This window comes from Oxyura jamaicensis, chromosome Z (genome assembly GCF_011077185.1).
Source record: "Oxyura jamaicensis isolate SHBP4307 breed ruddy duck chromosome Z, BPBGC_Ojam_1.0, whole genome shotgun sequence".
Taxonomy (NCBI): Eukaryota; Metazoa; Chordata; class Aves; order Anseriformes; family Anatidae; genus Oxyura; species Oxyura jamaicensis.
This window is the reverse complement of record NC_048926.1, coordinates 73,884,140-73,904,656: the sequence shown is the minus strand read 5'-3', so window position 1 is coordinate 73,904,656 and position 20,517 is coordinate 73,884,140. Positions and strand designations below refer to the sequence as shown.

Sequence of the window (20,517 nt, the reverse complement as noted above, 5' to 3'; positions counted from 1 at the left end):
CCAATCAATGTCTGTCCTGTCAGCAATTCATAATTAACCATGCAAACTTCATTCACCGTGCTCTCTTCCCCGTTTTGAGACTGCTGTGGTATTAAAGAGTCCACTGAACATCCAGTAGTGTCCCTTCAGTTTTGCTCTTAGCTGCAGCAAAGAAACTTTTTGGTAGGAAAGTGTCTAATCTCTATAGGGTACACAGCTAGAAACACTCTATTCATTTTCAGTACTATCAACAAGATCTGTCAAGGTGATGCTTGACAACAGTGACTTGTCCGTATAAGAGCTGGTAATGAATCTGACCTTTCACGGTGTTTAATAAAATGTATTCCATGGTCTGTGTCCATTTTGACTCCTGGGCTCTCCACTGGTGGAAGATAGGCCTGGTATTAAGTATATATATCTGAGGAAATCACCCCAAAGTCTGGAGAGCCCTTATAGTAGCACAGAAACTAGGCTTTGCTTTTATTATACCAGGCAATAAACAGTCACATGAAGTATAGTTGAGTCCCTGAGATGTACAGGGGTACACTATGCCACTTGCCTTAACTAAATAGATTTTGCAAATAACTTTGCTGGGCTGCTGCTATAATAGCTGCTATTGTGTCCAAAATAGCCCACTCCCACAGTCACACCACAAATGTGAACTTCTACAAGAAACATATTCTCTGCCTAGCGGAAAGCTGTGTCCTTCCCTTCAGAAGAATCGAGCTGATATTTGAAAACTGTAGGTATTCTGGTGCGTTCTTAATAGCTTGGTCCAGCTGATGATATTGGAAAGCTTCTTTTGTTTGTAAATTGCAGCTATTCTTTCTGAACACTTTTCTTGCTGTTTGAGCTTCTGTTTTTTTCCTCATGTTATAATCAATAAGGACCCTGCTAGCCTTTCTGAACTTGCACTCTGTTGGTATGGAAGGGTAGGTCAAAAATTCCAAGAGCTGATACATAATCTGTTTTTTTAATCTTTGTTTCTTCCTTCAGTGCCTTACGGCGTGGGAGTCAATTATACCACTATTGCAAGACAAGTCAGAGACCAAATGAGAAGTACCTTCATGGACAGTCTAGCACCTCTGTGCTCAGTACCACTAGACATACTAGAACTGTATGAAGGACTCTTCTTTGTCACATTAACTGAGATGCCAGCTGTGCTGAAGCTGGAACAGACCCTCTGAAAACTATTATTTTCTTCATTTTCTGTTTAAACTGGGGTATGTTTCATCTTTTAGAGTTATCTTGAATGGTTCCTTCTCTACCCTATGGAGTGATATGGGGCTTATAGTGAAAGTGCATGGGGATCATAAAACTTACCTCTTTAGACTGGAAGGAACTGATGAGTAGAACACTAAAAAGATGAAAATAAAACTCTACTGCAAGGTGCCAAATGACATCTTTATTACCTTTCTACTTTGTTTGCCGAAAAGGTAATTGTTCCCATGGTACAGTACTCCCTAACGAATCCTTATCTCTTTTTTTTGGATGGAGAGGGAAAGGCTGGTAATGAATATTTTCTGGTTTTCTACCACCTGTGTATGCTCCCATTAAATGGTTTCTGGAGACTTTTCTGTGTGGGAGTTGGGCTGGTCCTAGACAGAACATACTGACACCACCTGCACATAGCCTGTGATACAAGCATGAACTGTGGTTTTTGTGAGTGTGGCATGCTGTTGGTTCATACTGAATATCTTTGTTTACCTTGGTGATTATGAAGTAATGTCAGTTGGCTGAAGTGCACTTGTGACCAACATGGGGATCAAAATCAGCCTGGGTGTGGGAGTGAATTGAACAGTGGCCTTTCGGGGCTTACGGGAATGGTGGAAGCAAATAAGAGATTTTGGTATGTTTTTTCTAAAGGTAGCTATGGAGGTTGCAAGATAGAATTCTCTTGAACCATGCTACATTTTTCTTGTTTTGTTTTGTTTTTCCTGAACTATAGCCTCTTTGAGCTTGGTGCCTGCTGTGGTAAAGAAGGTAGAACTGTTTTCTCTCCTTTTTTTTTTTTTTTCTTTCTTCAGTAGCAATCAAAAGCCAAAAAGTTTCAAATGCTTGCCTACACCAAGCATCACTGTATGTGTGAAACTTGCCTTAAACAGGTCCATGGGGGTAGATAGGTACTCTATTACGTACACATAGTGTCCATACCTATCTCTACTGAAACACATGGCAAGTCTTTCAAGACTTCTTTTGGTACAGATCTATTTTCCTAGTAGTTTTTATTGGCCCTTAGAAATGTAACTGCTTCTCCAAGTCCCTTCTCTTTTCTCTTGCAGTCCAGTCTCAAATAAATGCCTGCTTAGTGATAATGGCCTTAGTAGAGGAATGCTTCCATGGTGGGTTTCAGAGTCTTGGTTTAACAGCACGCAGATAAAACTCTTTTTATCCATCCAAAGTGAGGGAGCTAAGTGTAATGAGGGAGCTACCAGTGTAATGTTGGGATTTGCGGGAATAAATAACATTGAGCGCTTACTGCTACACTTGAGAGATTACTTGGTCTCTGGCAATGTTCTTGTGAAGAATCTGAAAGGTGACTGGGTATATGCAACTTCTGTGTTCTCCTGTGGCTACCTGTCAGGTACATTAGTCTGGATTGCACTTTGTCCATTCATAAACACCAAGTCTACCTGAAACCTCCCTGCTCAGCATGGTGGCTCTACAGCAGCTGTCAAGGTGAGTTATTGGTGCAATGTGGTTACCGTCAGGCTACTGAGGTAATACCCTCCAGGTGCAAAAGTCAGGTTTAAGACATTTAAGGGTTTTTCCTTTTTGACTCAACTTCCATCGACAGTTTTCTAATAGTAAACAAACTGTTCTTTCTGGTTTAAGTTCACAACTTATTGACATATACTTATGTAGTATAACAGATCTCTAAGTTGCTGTTAGGTTTGGAACAACTAACTACTGCTGCTGTGCAAGGGGAATGCTTAAAGAGATCATCTTGAAGCAGTAACCTAGTGTCTTCCTCCCTTCTAAAATAAGCACTTCAAATGCATAACACTTAACAGTTTGACCTTCAGGGTTACATTACAGTCAATTCCTGTCTTCCCTATTTCCCACAAACAGATCATCATGCTTTTTTGAGCTGGTGCCTGTGTGGTAAATGAAGCTTTTCAGTTGACTCTGCAACATGACTGGGAGTCAAACAATGCATAATTTGAACTTGTATTTAGATGTTTTCTTCCACCTCATCAAAAATGTGCAAGATGAGTGGAAAGAGTGTTGTTTTCCTGCAGGTGTATGGGTTTTGTCTGATATCTTACAACACTGTCATCCTGTTCCCACTTAGTGTTGTGTCAAACTGAAATGGGGCTTCTTGGTTCTGGGGAATTTAGGAGTGGACATCACAGCTGTTCATGAGAAGTACAAGGGAGAGTGGGGAGTTCCAAGTGAAGTTTACGTAATTCTTACTGCTGGAGTGGTTCAAGATCAGCTTAGATTTTCTTTAACATGATGCCACTGTTATGCTTTGTGGTTTCTAAACTACTACTAGACCAAAGTGTGTTTTGATATCAGAAATCCCTTTCTGATTGAGCTCTTGAAAGGCAGGCATGCTTTACACTTTCTGGTTGGAGTATGTGGCATTGTAGCACCTACAAGCTAATTTGGAGTAAAGGCTGGAACATGCACCTCAGGCTGTGATCACTAACATAATTTCTTGTATTATCTGGGAAAGTAGAACCTCTCAGACCTCTATGGTGGAAGTGAAACTTATGTTCAAAAGAGAAGTCCTCTGCAAGAATTGCTGTAATGTAAGAGGAGTGTGTAGGGGTGGGTCTTTTATCTCCTATGGGCCACTGTGGTGTCTCTGTAAAAGAAAGAAATGTTGCTGTAAACTACAGGGTAACTGTGGAAGAGACTGAGGTTTCAGGCAGCAGTGCAGAAAGGGAGAACTACAAAATAGCAGGAAACTCCTTAAAGATGTAAAGAGTGCATTTAATTAATTGCTGTTTGTGTGAGGTTGAGATCTGACGTGTTGGTGAAACTCTGACATGTTATTGTGTAGTCCTTATGTGGTGGGTGTCTCTCTCTCTGAAGGACCCAAACCTTTATAGTGTGAAAAGTAAAAGATGTTGGGGAAGGGAAGCAGGAGTAGGGCGGGAGCTTTATCTTTGGGTAATGTCTTGAGAGTTCAGTCACTTTCAGTCACCTTATCTGCATGCACTGAAATCATGTTAAAAGTAGTTGAACCCTTCCAATGAACCTACATAAGATGAGGGTCCTTCAAGAGCCCTTAAATTAGCCTCGCTTCCCTTGTAATCCATGCCGAACCAAGGTCACTCTCAGAGGATGAATAATTCCCTGCTGTCCTGGTTACTCCTGCATAACTTCTAGTACGTTTGTTTCTTCTCTCAACTGGCACCAGCACAACAAAGCAAGCACTGAGATCTTGTTTTTGTACTCAGTAAGGAGCTGTGCATTGTTCATACATGTTTTTATCAGGTTCTGACTCTTGCAATAAACAAATGTTGAAACATCATGGCTTTTTCAGGTATCTATCGAAAAATGAAATGGTGTTAAGTGTTAGCCCTAAAGATACTAACTCCTCAGACATGAGTTTTATCAAAGAATAAACTATGGATTCTTCAAAGTTGTCTGCTTGGATTTTTGTTGCACTGACACATGCTAAGGGTAGCATAGTGGGCTAAGTCAAAAAGAAACTTCTACAGAGTGGCAGAGATGCTCCTGCAGAGGTGCTGTGGGGTAGCCTTGTGGCAGTGGCTCTGCACAACCTCTTCATGGTGCATGTTGCTTCAGGTTGCATCCTGCAGATGCCAGTTACAGAATTCCCTCCCAGCACAACAGGGACTGATCCTGTTGTAATGGGAGGCATGCTTTTGTTAAAACTTAGGTAACTAAATTGTGTACAATATTATAGATTGTTTGAAATATAAGACACTGGTGCTGATAACCACTAAGCAAATGGTGTAGACAGGAGTAGACTAAAGTAGCTCATTAGGTGTTCAGTCTTAAACTCTGATGGCAGAACAGTCTTTTCCTTAGTATGTTAGCCTTTTACTAAAATAACCAATAAGTAGGAAAAATGGGATCACTTTTCGAGGTAGAAGGCTTGCTTCCAAATTTATTTTGGCGAAGTAAAACTGGGGATAATAGGAATGAACTTGCCTTCTGGGACTGTGAAGGTTGCATTTTAAAGTTTCTGGGGGTGCTGCTTAACCAATTATAAAGAATGAAGTGGTGATGCTTAATTCCACACAGCACTTCAGAGCCTTGCCAGGGTCTCTGATTTGTACCAGTACTCAGTAATGAACTGGGCTAGTTTAAGATTGTATGGCTGAGGCACAGAACTTATCCAGAAGGTAATGCACTTTCTGAAAAGGCGTAAATAAATCCTCTTATGCAAGTGGTATGCTAAAACTTTAAAGGCTGATCACTGTCCTGGATTACTTTGAAGGCCTTGGTACTCTACACTCTGAAGCTAAATCATTTCCTTAACTCTGCTGGTGGGTTATGTATCCACCTCTTTGGATTAGGTAGCAGAGTTGGGGCTGATGCCACTCTCCCACCACACAGGGGCACAGATTGCTGAGGTCAGGCTTACAGCAGAGAACTGCCAAACGTTTTAGTCTTTAGCACATGAAAATAAGGGAGCACTGTCCTTGTTCTCCTTTCCTATGTGATGCATTGATCTGTCACTCCTCAAGGTTTGGAGACTGGCCGTGGAGGTGAAAGCAGTGTGGCATTGACCTGGTTCCCGTTTCTCTCCTTGTTCAAGGTGTCAGTGCTGATGATTGAAATGGTGCTGACTTGTTGTCCCAGCTGTAGTACTTCTGACTTGTGCAAGCCCATGCACTGGAACATGTTACTTTGCATCCTAAGGTCACCCTTGTACCACCAAAAAAACAAACTGAAAGCTGTGAAAAGACATGTCTCGGTGTGAGTTAGGTCATTAAACAGTGTAAAACTTCGAGCAAGGCTCTTGTTTCATGCACTCAACCAACTCTGACAGCTGTGCTCTCGTTCAGACTCACAGGTTATGAAATGTTGTCTTGACTTATGGTGCTGGCATGTTTCTATACCCTTTCATATATCTCTGTATAGATATACTTTGTGCATTGTTTACTATGGAACTAGTATTGATGGAGAAAAACACTTTGAGGTAAAACTGTTTGTAATTCTCTATTCGTGTGTACATTTTTTAAAAAATGCACCATTTATTTACCTCAATTAATTTAATGGACTTGTCCAATAAATGTATTAAAGATTACTCATTTACCTAGAATTTAATGTTTCTTCTTTCTTTCTTTTTTTTTCTGCCTTCCCCATTGAAATTATGATGTGTACACTTACTTTCTGTGCAGCTTATTATCTTACTGAAGAAATATCCTTCCCTTAAAAGCTTGTTCCATTGCCAATATAACTGAGTGTCAGCTGTCCGTAGCTGTTGTGTACGTGGTATAACCTGGAAGTGAAGCCTGGAGCTGATGAAAGGTTGTAAGGGCTAGGGAGGGAGACTGGAACAGTGATGGCAGCAAATTCTTCAGAATAAGAGTTGTCTAGTGAAAATCAGCTTCTGTTTGCCACTTCTCTGCCTCACACTGAGGCTGCTTGACTTGCCCCCTGGTTATTACAGGTGCTGAAGACCTTTGAACTTGCTTTTACATAGTCAAGGAGCCTGGAAGCCATGTAGTCTTTGTTAATTCAATTATCATGTAAGTAGAAGCATGGTCTAAACCCCAATCCCTCTTGTGTGTGCCAGTCTTCTGAAATTTGTTTGGGGTTAGATGATGATGTCTCATGAAGTTGGAATATTGTATGAGGCTCCTTTCAGTGGGAGCTTGACCTGGCATAAGACTGGGCTAAGAAGATGACTGTTACCTGGCATCAGCAGCCCTACACCTGTGTAAAACCTGTGGGAGTGGTGTCCTTTGCTGACCCATTAGCCTGTTACATCCTGGTGGTATAAAATGAAATGCTGGTATCATCAGTTCTTGAGTATCAGGTGTCTTCCCATAAGCTCTAGGGGTGTGAACATCTACTCAGGATTGTTTTTATTGTAGGGTTTACAAAAATGTACCTTAATCTTACATTTTTTTTATTTTTATTTTTTACCATGGTATTTCTGTATTTCAGTGGTCTTCTCCATAACATCAGTCAGCTGGGCTGACACTTCACACTTGTCCATAGTTTGTGTCAGAAAGTAGGTGTATCCTGCTGACCACTGCTTGTGGACCCATGCCTCAAAAGCCACAGTCACAGAACTGCCTTCGGGTTTTATACCAAAGAGAAAAGAACAACAGCTTATCCTTTGCTTTCCCCTTCTAAATTGAATTATGTGCCTGGAAGCACCCTTGTCATTTCTACCTTGTTCTTTTCTGTCTCTACTACTGCCAAATAGCCTAGAGTGGAAACAGGGTGCTCTGGAGACTGCTGGTGTTCAACAGGTGGTGTATATTCTCTGCAAAATAATGTACTGCAAAAATAACAGGGCAAACTTAGTCCTGGGTGAGCTCAGTGACTGAGAGATTGTGGCATGCGGTGAGGTGAAGACATGGATGAGATGGTTCCTGTAACAAAGCCAGTAGTAGGGACAAGTGCTTGGAAACGCCATTCACATTGTTCAGGGAACTGATTGAGACCAGAAGATGCTTTCGGTGGTAAAGCTTCTGTCACTTGGTCAGAATCTGAAAGGAGCCAGTGGTTGAATGTTGTTTGATGGCCACAATGCTGTAAAAAACAACAAAAGCACAGGTTATAAGAGGGCTAACAAGCTACTTTCTCAAAATACAGTTTGCTCATTCCTTATCAAGTCTTTAGCTTAAACTTTTCCATGGTGTCTGGAGATGGCTTAGTGTTCATGTACTTCCTCTTGAGAATCAGCTAGCTTCTCTGTGAGCTACTGCTGTATGTACAAACCATGAAGTTGCCACCATTTGTTGCCTTTCAGATTTTTGTAGAATCGTAGCACATCCCAGGTACCTCAAAAGACCATCAGGTCCAATCTCTTATGGGAATGAAGAGCCAAGGTGAGATCATTTAGCACCCTGTTCAATCACATCTTGAAAACCTCCAGTGATGGGGATGCTATCTTGTCCCAGAGGTGGTTGTTCCAGTGATGGATTGTTTTCACTGTAAAAAAAAGTCTTTCTTGTATCTTAAATATTTTTTTCCCAGTACCTGTGTTTGTGCTTGTAGTGATTACTTGTACTGGGAGTGCATGTGTTAAAGCAGTTGAGCAGCTAGCAGTGACTCACTGTTAAACAGTAGGGTTGTGTTTAAGAAATGGATGAGTTAGAGAAACTTTAAAATCAAACTTGACAAGGGTTTTATCTGGGATCAGACGTGAGCTGTCTTATATCTGAATGAGAGTATGCTATACAGATTAGATATTGGGATTATCACAGTTTGGATTATCTTCATGGTGTCTTGTTTCTAGTAATGCATCCAGCTGGAGGGGCTTGTGGAGGGGATGGTGAGCAAGGTGATATTTAAAGGGAGATCCTTTAAAGACTCTAGAAATGTAGGTGGAGAAGTTTCAGATTTCTCTTGTTAAATTATCTTGCGCTTAAAACTTCTTGAAATTTTATCTGTCATTCACTGTGACTGTACAATTGGGCAATCTCACTGGACCAAAAAAGTAACCATTTTCTTTACTGTGTCATAATGATTTATCTTTGAAAGAAACACCTAAGGGAGACTCAAACTATTCTATCACAATGAGTAAGTAACCCATAATGGATTTAAAAAAAAAAAAATGTTTTACTTTGTGTGGGATTATTCCCTCTTTCTACTTAGTACTATTTTAGCAATATCAAGCACTGCATTTGTGCAAAGGCTTTGTCCCCTGGGATTATTAGCTCTTAAACTCTGCCAAATATTCCTCCTACAAGCAATTCATGATACATCAAACAAAAAGAAGATTAAAAACAGTGGTTATATCACTTGAAAGCTTAACTCTTTGAACCTTCTTGGTACTTGCCACCTTGTTTACATATAATTTTTGTTTTACTTTTTTGAATCTTCTTCCATTTTTTGTTTTAATCCAAAAATATTTTTCTTTAAAAAATCTTTATTGTACACATAATATCTGGAAACTTAAAGCAAGGAGAAAACATAACGTGCCCCTTCAGAGACAGCCATTCCGATTCCTTACCTTAAAGGGAGGAGACTGAGGCAGCCGGCTAGAAAAGACAAAATGAAACAGAAGCCACTGTACCAGTTCAGTGTGCTTTGATAGATCTTGTTGAAGACTGTAGATGTCACTACTCCTGTGATGACTAAGGACAGCTGCAGCAGGACAAACACCTTACCTGTAAAACAAGAATATCATTTCTCATGAGGGAGAAAAAAAGCCTGTTGTGGTACCTCCCTGCAGCATCCAGGTGGGTCACCACCACCACGGCTTGGAAAAGCGATGTGGTCATGGCTTAACGAGTGCCAGATTGCATGAGCTGTTGTTCTGGAGCAGAATCAAGTGGTTCTTTCTTCTTTAAGGCATAGGACAAAGACATAGCTTTAAAACTGTTTGCTTAAACAGTCTAGATGTTGAAGTTGCTGCTTGGAAGAGCAGCAATAAACTGGGAAATAAGTGCTCATTTCCATAGTATATAGATAGTTGTGGGCTAATGTCTTCTGGACGTGAGAGATTTCAGCTAGGGCCTGCTTCTGCCATAGTGCAGAAGTGTTGTCTGTTGAGCTGAAATCTTGTAATGCCTAAACTGGGGAGCTGAGTGTGATTTGTGTGATGTGCATGGAGGAGGAAAGGGAGAAACTGAATCCCAGTTGGAACAGCTTGGGCATAACCATCTTCACTGAAGTGCACTATTTGTTTCTACCCTTGTAAATGGGGAAAGAGAGGGCAATTCAGCCCTCATGGAATGTGCAAACTAGGAGCACGTTTAGGGCTGTGTGCCAAGCCTGCTGCACTTGCAGCCTACTCTACTTTCACAGTGCCAGTGACCACCACCTAAGGAGGCAATGCTGCTGCTTGGAGACAATGCTGCTCTGCTGCACTGTCCTGCTTGTGAACTGCTCTGTTCATGCAATCAGGTGCAGCCTGCATGGTTTACGGTGAAGGTTAAAGACAAAAGATGCTCATTTTTTGATGACTGCACAATGATTAATTTGGGATGTGAGCTGCAGTTTGTGGCAGGGACATGAATTTGCTAGAGGAAAAACAGTGGTAGGAATGAACTGGTGACAGAGCACAGCTTCCACGTGACTATTTTTTATATTATTCTTCAATGCAAGAATAATGAGCTCAAGTGTTGTATAGTAGCACTGCCAGTTAATTTCTGCATCTGTTTGATTGCATTTGTAAGTTATCCAGATGTGACATGCTGTATGGTAACTCTCTGTTGAGGAAAAATGAATGTAACAATGGATGTCAGGTGGGGGTTTTTAGACTACTGTCTTCGAAGCCCATCAGTTCTCTGGACCAGTGTCCCCACTGTGGTGGGGCTGCACAAGCAGCCTGATCAGCAGTGAGACAGATGGATTGTGCTCCTGGTTTTGAGATGGAGAAGGTGAAATTGGGACCGAGGCAGATTGCTACAGGGGTGAAATAAAAAGGTTTGAGTGTTGTAGTCATATGGAAGAAGGGAAATGATGCAATTGGAGTAAAAGGAAGCCATTGGAGTAAAAAGAGCAGCCTCCAGTATGATGTTGTAAAATACACATCTTTCATTATTTTCTAATGCAAAGTTAATAGAAAAATTAGGAATTGTTTCTCCTGATGAACAAAAAGGGTCATTTTCTTAGGCTAAGGTTATTCTTTGGTTGTTAAATCACGTTCTGACAGGATCAAATTGCTAAGAAAAGTTTGGAGGAATATTTAGAGACTGTAATGGAAAAAGATTAAAGAAATCCATTCTTCTCAAAATTGGAAGTAAAAGAAGCCAAATATAAATGATGTGAGTGTCACTGTGTTACAGTCCAGCGTTGCCTTGGTTTTCCTTGGAGCAATGTGTTTCTGAGCAGTATCTCAGATATTATTTTCCCTGCCTTTGAGCTGCACACTGATAGTAATCTCTTGAAGCATGTTCTGAAAATTTTGTGGATAAATATTGAAGCAATTAGGGAGGAGAAGTTTGGACGTGACAGGCTGGTCCTGCAAGTTTCTCTGCTCCTCCCTTTTTGCAGTACCAGCTGTTCTGGTTTTATTATGCAATGCACAGGCTGTAGCAATAACTTACCTTTCTTGTACCCAAGTGGAGGGATTTGGCAGTTTTTTGGTCAGAGAGGTAACTGATGTACTTACTACTTACCATAGGACGATCCTTCAACATGCTTGGATAGCATGGACCTGATGGTCGGCAAGGGGATGAGGGCAAAGAGCATCACTGCCCGTGCTGCAATGCAATGAATACGTGGTTATCATCAGTAGCTGCCTCCTGTCTCATAACACAGCAACCACTGCTTTTGAAGGCTGCATGCCTCTGGCTTGGGCAGGGCATTTGCTTCACCTTGTCGTGTCCCTTGAACCTCAGAAATTAGTACTGATCTTCAGTAGGAGTGCAGGTCCTTGCTTCACCCAGGCAGTGGTGGATAAGCCACAGACTTCCAACTAGAGGCACTTTGCCCCAGCCAGCCATGGCGTCTGGGTCTCAGCCCCAAATCCCAGTGTATCCTTAGAGAGTACTGTCCTTTGTGGTAGTGAGGTGGACGATGCAAGTCTGACCCTATGCTCACAGCCTTGACAAGAACAGTATACTGATAACACCATGTTTTATCTCCTGGTGCTTGTGGCCTGCAGTATTTTAGCCTCTCTCTACTGTGAGCATACTTGTTTAATTTTTGATTTCTCCTTTCTTGTAGGCACAGACAGAAAAACCTCTTTGGCTCATTTCTCTTAGACTTTTTTTTCTCACTTTCAGAAATAAGACCTGAAAGTCATGCAATGTATGATACTCTTTCTGTTAGTCAGGTATGAATCACCCATCTCACTGGCACAAGGGATTCTGTTCTTGGTTTTTGGCTTCCTGTTTAGGCTATCTCCCAAAAATAAACTCGCCTTTCCTTCGTCACAGGATGCTGCTACATCTATTGTTACCCATCCCTTGGTCATTTATATATAGTGTGAGATTTGTATAGTACATTCCCGTAATATTTTAGTTGCTAGAGCAACACCAATGTTTTGCAATTAACCTCCTCATCAGACATAAAAACCTTAATGTAACAAAAATAAATCACGTCTTAGGACATTCACTTAACAGGAAATCTTTGGCATTTTTTTCCATTTTAGCTTTAAGTCTTACCTCATGAGATGCAAGCACTTCGCATGGCTGCCTGATGCTGGTAGCCTGCAACAATTCCTACCCCCCCACACATTGTGAGCCTTGTTCAGGCCCCCACTCAGATCTGAATTATGACCAAGTGACAAATTTCTAGTTAATTGGCCTTAAACTGAGTGTTGGCAGGAGTGTGTACCTCCTTAGGTTGTTATATGGTGCTGCACAAGAGAGGTGCAGGGAGTGGGCACTGATGCCAGCTCTACTCACCGATGTAGAACAGAAACGTCCACTGCACGAAGGCCATGATGAGAACACCAGTGGTGAAGGACACTACTCCAATTATGATCATGGTAATGTCCCTAAGGTACCTGGAGAACACAAATACCCCCAGGAAGCTGGTGATGAAGATGGCATACCCAGCAGCATTGCCATAGCCAATCTGCACAGCATTCCAACTTAGAGGCTCCCTGAGCAAGAAGAGTGGAAGTACGTTCATGGCGCCCACCACGGCAAGGTCATAGAGGATTGCTGCCACAAAGAGGATGATGATGATGAGCTTTGAGGGTGTTACTGGGGTTTTGCTGCTGCTCTCCGAAGGCTGGGCACTCTCTGCTGCTCCTGTGCAAGCTGGTACCTGGCCACCAATCTCCTCTACACCCTTGGCTTTGGCTGTGCAGGACGGTGCTGACTTGGGGACTACCAGGACAAAAATGCTGTAGAGGAGACAGAAAGCATAGCAAGCGATGCTGCAACTCACCAGCACAGTGCCCTCCCGATAGCGGTTGCTGAAGCCGACAAAGAGGTAGCCAGATGCCATGCTTCCCAGAAAGCCAGCAAGGCCATACACCAGCTCAATAATGATGAGCCGCAGAGATCTCCTGCTCTCGGAGGAGCCCAGGGATCCCAGAGCCATGATGCCTGCCCAGAATGTGGTGAAGCCACCCGTTAGCCCGTTGAAAGCAGCAGCCCCGTACATCACCTCGATGGGCCAGTCCAGCAGCATCAGGAGGAGCAGGAGAGATTTGGAGCCCAGGTAGCCGAGAAGAGGTAAGCAGATGGGGATTTTCCGATGAATGTTATCCCCCAGCTTGGACAAGCCATAGGCTGACACCAGTGGGCTTAGGCCCAGGACAAGGTTGTAGATGATATAAAAATTAGAGACAGCCTTCTGCTGAGCATCTTGCAGTAAGTGGGAGGGAGCAGTTGAATTGGTCTGGTTGTAGTAGTTCTTCACCACCAGCAGCAGTGCCGTGTCGTAGAAGGCACTGGCCACTTGGGAGCCCATGACCACCGGCTCAACCCACGTTCTCATCATCGTCATCCCCACCATGGTTGCCTCTTCTCAGGGAAGGAGAAGAGCTGTCTTCCCAGTGATGTGATGCAGGAAATGGTGTTTTCAGAAGTTCTGCTCTGGAGTCATGCTTGAAGTGGAGAAGTGAAGGGAAAATAAAAGGTCTGCTGGGTTGCACAGCATCAGGGTTGTGCAAGAGAAAATCCGACTGGAGGATATTTGCACCTCGCCTCTCTATGTATGCACATGCATGCACAACCCTACGCTGCTCTGACCTCCGGCTCAGGCAGGAGAGGCTTTTGTACAGATGGAGACGCCCTGCACTCACTGACAGCTGCTGCTACTCTTCCTGGTGCCATTTCAACACAGATCATATGACTCGGGGAAATTTCTGTCTCCCACTTTAGGAAGTGAAAATGCCACAATCATGTGGTTGCAGCATTTATTTTTTTTCACACTGTTGGCATTCTTCATGTGCCAGAGGACTCTCAAGGAAATGATGCTCATGCCCAGCTGTGGGGACAGGGAAAGGCTGAGTACTTTTTTTGCTAGGTAATTCACCAATTCCCCTTCATGCCTTTTCTCTTTCTTCCACACAAACGTGTGCTGCTGGATCTCTGACTCTCAGCTGCTCCCCTCTGCCCTATTGCTACATCACACTCCAATGTTATTTCAACAACACAGCCAGGAAATTGAGCTTAAAAAAAAAAAAAAAAAAAAGCTAAGGCTAGTAATCTGCCTCCCACTCTGTGTGCTTTGTCCTTGGGCTTTACAATGTGGGACTTTCCAAAAGGAGAAGAAAAGCCCCAGTTTATACCAAGGCATCAACAACTGCTGTGCCCCAGCAATCTGCAACCGGAGCTGGAAGCTGGGGTGGGAGCCCACCTCCGGGAAGGGTTTTTCCAGTCCATGTGTCTCCACAGGTGCTGATGCCATGTGCGGGGTCACAAACCTTGCAGGCAGCTTTGCCGCCACCCAGGCTGCCAGCACCAGGGAAGGTGTGTGCGTCCCCAGCTGTAGGAAACACTTGGGGGATACTTGGCAGCCTCAGAAATGCTAACTGAAATGATAATGATCTCACCCTGCGCTGGCTTAGTGAATCATATAGCAGGCAGAGTAACAATCTGTTCTGGGAAGATTTATGGTGGTGACTTTAAAAAATAAATTAATGATTAAATTCCTAGAACAATGTTAAACCCCCATCTGTTGCACTCTCTATTGACTCAGGTGGCATCTACTCAATGCCTGTGCTGAGAACTCATGGCTCAGGAGTTTCATTTTTTCAGTCCTAGTCCACTTATGCAAAAATTTTTGTTTTAGATTTCAAGTTGAGGAAAAAACAATCCCAAGAACTAACACAGAAAGGAGTGGGAAATTGTCTGCTAGAATGATTTGCTGCTAGACAACTGCAGTTTCACCAGATTTTTTTCTTTTAACAGACCAAAGGACTCCTAGCCAGCTGTAGAATATAATCTGTTTTGTTCCAACTGTGTTTTTTTTTTTTTTTTTTTTTTTTTTTTTTTCCTCATATTTTCTGCAAGAGGTGTTATAGTTTCTTTAGTTTTTGCTCAGAAGTGGGACATATCTTTTTCTCCAGAGCCTGGAATATTTCCAGAGGATGGAAATTCCAGACAGCCTTACTGAAAACCCCTTGGCAGCAGCCTGGAACCAGTTCAGTCAACAAACGCAACCAGAGGAGTTGGCACGCTTCACTGCATCCAGGGAGCCCTGTATCTTCTGACAGACATTAGAGGGAAAGATAAACAGCTTTGTCCTGATCTAGTTTCGATTTGAGATATCAGTTATCTTGACGTGCAGAGGAATGTTACAGGCACTGGTCTTAAGAGTATGCAGATCTTCTCAGCTGTTAAATATGGGATATAAAATAAAAATATAACATATAAATATGTTTTCCCTCCACACTTTTTTTTTTTTTTTTTTGCCTGTACAGGCTGTCTGGCTTATTCATCTGACGCTCTTGACATTTAGGTGATACTGTGCTATGCTAAATGCTATTCGGGCCCAGATAGCTAATGAACTGTGCTAAATGCCATTAGTGATCTCATACTTCCAGGATATTCTGAGTGTTCATTCTCATTAAATGTGCTTTTTAAAGCGAGTGCTTATGGAACGGTATAATTTTATTTCAGCAATTGCAATACAAATGCAATATAATTTTAACACAGGCCCTAGAATGTTTCCCACTGCAAACGACTTTGCATGAATATCATATTCATCTGACCCACAAAGGTCAAAATTGCTATTCTTTATGATCAGCTTTTCCGTGAAGCCCAGTTCTCATTTTACTAATATTTAGAGGGACATTTGTGTCTGCTTTAAAATATATTTGTGCAGAATTAACAGAATGGAGCCTTAAGAGAGTGGCTCTTGACATTTAATAAAATATACCAACTAAATTGCTGAACTAGTTTAAAAGCAAAAATATAGTGGTATAGACTGCTGGTAAAGGACTATGGTGTTTAAGACATCCCACCCTACAGCCATTTTGCCTGGAGACCCACCTGAGGCCAGCTCAGTACTACGTCACACCAAATCGTGGAGTTTTGTCAATCTGACCAAGTATGGGTGTTTCATGTTATGCGTACCGATGCATTGATTTTTTGTTGTTGTTGTTCTTGGTTTTTTAACCATTTATCACAGTTATGTGAATGGGGGAATGCTCAGGTCTGATACCAGATAAAACTGCCACAGTGTTGCAGTGGTGGAGGTGGGGAGAGCTGGGAGACTGTGGGGAGGAACAGCTCTTTCAGTAAAGGTTTGTTTTTCTTCAGAAACTGCACCTTCCTCATAAATGACTGCAGGCTGCAGTGCCAAGCTGTGCTCTCTCCCCCTGTGGCTTGGAGGCCGGCTTCCTATCTGGCTGGTGCTTAACAAAGCAGATCACCTCCTGCAGGCATTGGCTCCTGCTCTGGCCCCATGGCTCACCAGGGACTAGGACCTACCAAGGGACTCTGCATGGCGCAAGGCCCTTATAGGGGTGCACCACGAGGTGTCTTGGACACTGTGACCCTGGGCCTGCCATCCAGCCTTCAGGAGGCACAGTGACACCAGATGACACATTGAGACCATCAGAGGGGACTGTGGTCTCTGACACCTCTCACCAGAGGCCCAGGCCACAGGCGATGCAGACACATGGCTCCTGGCTCCCCAGGGCCCACCACAAGGCCTCACGACAGCCCCAGCCAATGTGCATGCACCAGTGCCAACTCCTCCGGCTGTGTGCCTCCTTCCAGTGGGAAGGCTGCAAAACTAGAAAGAAAGGATTTTCTCCTCACAGAAACTTTCAGAGGTGCACTGGCTCTGAGGACGGATGCTGCAGCCCCCAGGGCCAAGGGTTGTACCCATGGCAGGGCAGGGGAGACCCACCAGCCTTCCTTCCCTTGGAGGAGCTGGAAACAGCAGCACACTTTTATTTCCCTTGGCACAGATCTGGCTGATAAAACAGCATCATAAATCTGCATTATCTTGCTTTTACCCCTCAAAGTCAGGGGTTTGTTTATTTTTCTTATTTCAGAGTCCTCTGCTTACCTGGCTGAAGTCTCCTTTGGGCTTCTCCCTCTGCTGAATGAACAAAACCCAGCATCCTCTATATGTGCTTTTTGCTTAGTCTGCTTCTTTTTTTCTCTAGCACAAGGAATTTAGGCAATTTAGTGCTGACAGTTAACTGTATGTTTTAACAATAATCCTCTGCATGGAGACAGGGATAAAGCTCCTTGTGGCATTCAGCATCTGCTTGATCAGCTGGACTCAGGATGAATTCTGCTGTAGGTTTTAGATAAGCACTGGATAATCCTTACACTAAATGATTTTTTTTGGAGCATATCCTACTTTTCATTAATATTCTTTTTTTTTTTAAAAAAAATATTTTTAATTGTTTTGAGCATATATGGATTTGGCACACAAATGCCACGAAGTTTGAGTGTGCAAGCAGTGATGGAAATAAGAAATGAGATGAAACAAGTTGCCCTAGAACTGAAGCTTAATCTATCCTGTGTTGAATAAAGTGAAACATGTTCAGTTTGGAAAGATGAAATAACCATAGCAAAAAGGTGACTATTAAAAAAGTTTACTACCAAATGCAGTACAGACAATGATCTGTAAAAACCTAATTCTAAACTCAAACCTGCCCTCCCCTTCCAAAAGCTCTGCAAATCTATCTAGAATTAATTTTGTTTATATACCTTACACATTTGTTTGTTTTAATGTAGGTCTAGAAATGTTTATGGCTGTGGTGAATGGGTACTGAAAATTCTGCAAACATGTTTAAAGAATAAGGTGTTCAGGAAAAAGAGAGCATTGTGAATGCTTGAAGACACAGGCTGTCCCTTGTGCTTTGGTACCTCTTAGTGCTCTGTTTAACCTTCCTCTTTTTGAGAAGAGGGCTGGTGGAAGTATTCAGTGAAGTTAAGTTCTTTTGGAGACACACTTGCCTGGAAATATGGCTGTTTTCACACTGTAAATCACAGAATCACAGAACATTAGGGATTGAAAGGGACCTTGAAAGATCATCTAGTCCAATCCCCTTGCCGGAACAGGAACAGCTAAATCATGTCACACAGGAAAAATCAGGAAATCTCAGGTTAACTGTGTGCATGGCCAAATTTACACCTCAGAAGCAAGTGAAAGATGGACTGAGGCCACCACCTGCAGAAGGCCCTCAATGATATCCAGTCCTTAGGTCCACAGCAGGCGGGTCTCAACTGCTGCCTCTAAGTCTCTGCACACTCTGCTGGGGTAGGTCCTGAACAAAGAAATTGGCAAGAAAGATTAGCTATGGTTTTCATCACTGGGTGTATACATTTTCCAGTCTGAGCTATGCATAACATCCTGTCAAATGTGTTCACAATTTGTTTGGAAAAAAAAATATGCCAAAAACAAACAAGCAAATACAAATCAAGATACAACAACAACAAAACAAGAAACCATGTATAGCCTGAGAGCTGCATATCTTGCACCTTACTCTGGTGACATTTATGAGCTTCACTACCCTCTTTTTCCATGTGGCAGCTCTTCCAGCAGGATTTACTGAACTTCTTCAGCTTAAACATAACACATAAACACAGCTCCAAAACAGAAGAACAAATTCTCAAACATCTTCCTTGACTACTTAGCACCAGCCGCTTGTGGCTGGGCAGATCCTCTATGGACTGCCCCCATCAAGGCTGGTGGCAACTGCCCAGCTCACCCTGAGTTGGTTTCAGTGTATGAGGCTGTGGGATGGTAGCATTACCTGTGTGTCACTGTTTGTCCCACTGCAAACATTTCCCAGCAACATGTGAAGGCTTCCAGGTGATCTTGCATCACTAGGAGGGATAGCCCTGTTTGTTAAAGTGTGACATAGCCACGCCTTGATAATTATCTGTCTTGTACCCTAGAGCCTGGGGTGCTTGTTTGGGGCTGGCAGGGTGGAGAGGTCCCTGTGACAGCAGAGGAAGGTGCCGGCACCCCTGCATGTTGGTTCAGAGGAAGCAGTTGTTTTCTGCTCCACGCCATGGTGTAAAACTGGAGTAAAACTGGAGATGCTCCTCCATGAGGGTGCATGGTGGGATATGGTGGACTGCTCCCCTGCAGGACACTGGTGGGGAATGGCACAGATGGGGTTATCTTCATCAGACAGGGCTCTGCAACCCTGTGTGGAAGTGTCACTTTCTCTTCACCCAAAGGGCAGGCATGCTTCAAGTTCCCAGGGCCAGCAGGGCTGCCTCAGACAAGGTGCTCCAGAAGAAAGCTCCAGGCTCCAGAGAAAACTCATGTAGATATGACAATGTGGGTCTCACTACATACTGCTCAGGAGCATCCTGAGGCAGTACTGAGTGAATGAGTCAAAAACAGCTTTGTATATCCAGAGTAGTCCAGTATGTGTATGAAAATACATTAACAGGACTAAAATACTGCTCTTCCTCCTCTGAAGTTTCCCTTCCTCCGAGGAAAATTTTGGAGTTGAAGAGGGCTTTTGGGTAAAGGGCACTAGGGAAACAAGAAAGACTGGGAAGGTTTCCAACAGTATTCCTGCTGCTAACTTTTTCCAGGCAGGCTGCAGTTCTTCAATGTCTAAGAAGCATGAATAAATATATACACAATAGTAAATTTTAATTGTGTGGGCAAGACAGCTGCTGTAATTGGCAATTGTTATTCTTTACCCCTCATTTCAGTTCTCTGTGATGTTCAAATCTGTGCTGAGCTAAGGGTTGGATTTTACATCCTGTGGTATCACTGCTGAACTGGCCTCGGTGGTCAAGAGCAGGGCTGCTGCTTCCTCCTGCAAACTCCACTTTTCCTGGCAAGCATCTCCAAAAAATTTCATACCTCCTGAAACTGCACATGAGCAGTGAGGAGACATCTCCCCACCATTTCACCTGCATTGGCATGGTGTTGCACAGGGCACTTTGGTCGCCATCTGAGTGCCAGTGATGCCCCTGCTCTTGGACATCACCTCCATGGAGCAGTGGGAGCCACCACCAGATGAACAGAGCATGGCTGTCTGGCCATGAGATTTCAGGCTTCTCCACAAGGACACATGGCCAAGGCAGCCTAGGGCAAAGTGGGCAGATGCCTAGGAACAAAGCCAGAGAGTGACCTCCCTGACATTTAAAAATACACCGATTTAATACTTCTGTGTGGGAAAGGTATGAGAGATTAAGGAAGATCTGAAAAATCAAGCCCTTTAGGAAATGCTGCTCTGATCCCTTGGCACTGAAGCATCTCAATAGTAAATTCCTTGGAACATCCTGAAAAGCTTAGACAGGCTATATTGACTTATCTTTTAATTTCTAAGCTCAAAGAAGCTGCATGTCTGCAAATTATGGGACAATGCTATCATTCAGCTGTTTCCTTTTTCCATTTGCCGAAGACTGACTCGGAAGACAGTGACTGGGAAGGAGACCTGGGATGAATCTTGTCCTGCACCAGTGGTGCCTGGACCTGGCACCACATAAAATCTGTGCTGTAACTGGCAGAGGTTTTTGTCTGGTTTCCAAAGAGCTGGCTAAATATGCTTGTTGCCATATAGCTTCCAACTGTGCTTAA

At 43.1% G+C, this 20,517-nt stretch overlaps 2 protein-coding genes across 2 annotated transcripts in view; one reads left to right on the top strand and one right to left on the bottom strand.

Annotated features, from left to right (window-relative positions):
• Window positions 1-6,209, top strand: part of SNX30 (sorting nexin family member 30) — a 51,363-nt gene extending 45,154 nt beyond the window's left edge. Inside the window, exon 9 of the mRNA XM_035309277.1 lies at window positions 976-6,209. Coding sequence (XP_035165168.1) covers window positions 976-1,035 — 60 coding nt within the window. The 3' untranslated portion in view covers window positions 1,036-6,209. The remainder of the gene's footprint in view (window positions 1-975) is intronic.
• A 766-nt stretch (window positions 6,210-6,975) lies between these two features.
• SLC46A2 (solute carrier family 46 member 2) lies at window positions 6,976-15,344 on the bottom strand. The gene is made up of 4 exons (XM_035309276.1): window positions 12,447-15,344; window positions 11,214-11,297; window positions 9,101-9,257; window positions 6,976-7,674 (listed from the first exon to the last, which is right to left on the bottom strand). Exons 1-4 carry the CDS (start codon window positions 13,507-13,509, stop codon window positions 7,617-7,619), a joined length of 1,362 nt encoding a protein of 453 aa, XP_035165167.1. The 5' UTR covers window positions 13,510-15,344; the 3' UTR covers window positions 6,976-7,616.
• Between the last annotated feature and the right edge of the window lie 5,173 nt (window positions 15,345-20,517).

What these genes read in the sequence shown, in the direction of transcription:
- SLC46A2 (XM_035309276.1), bottom strand. Translation starts at nt 13,509, where the DNA reads ATGGTGGGGATGACGATGATGAGAACGTGGGTTGAGCCGGTGGTCATG. An exon ending in GACGTTTCTGTTCTACATCG is followed by an intron (nt 11,298 to 12,446) that starts GTGAGTAGAGCT and finishes ATTGCATTGCAG; the next exon opens with CACGGGCAGTGATGCTCTTT. An exon ending in CTCAGTCTCCTCCCTTTAAG is followed by an intron (nt 7,675 to 9,100) that starts GTAAGGAATCGG and finishes TGTTTTTTACAG; the next exon opens with CATTGTGGCCATCAAACAAC.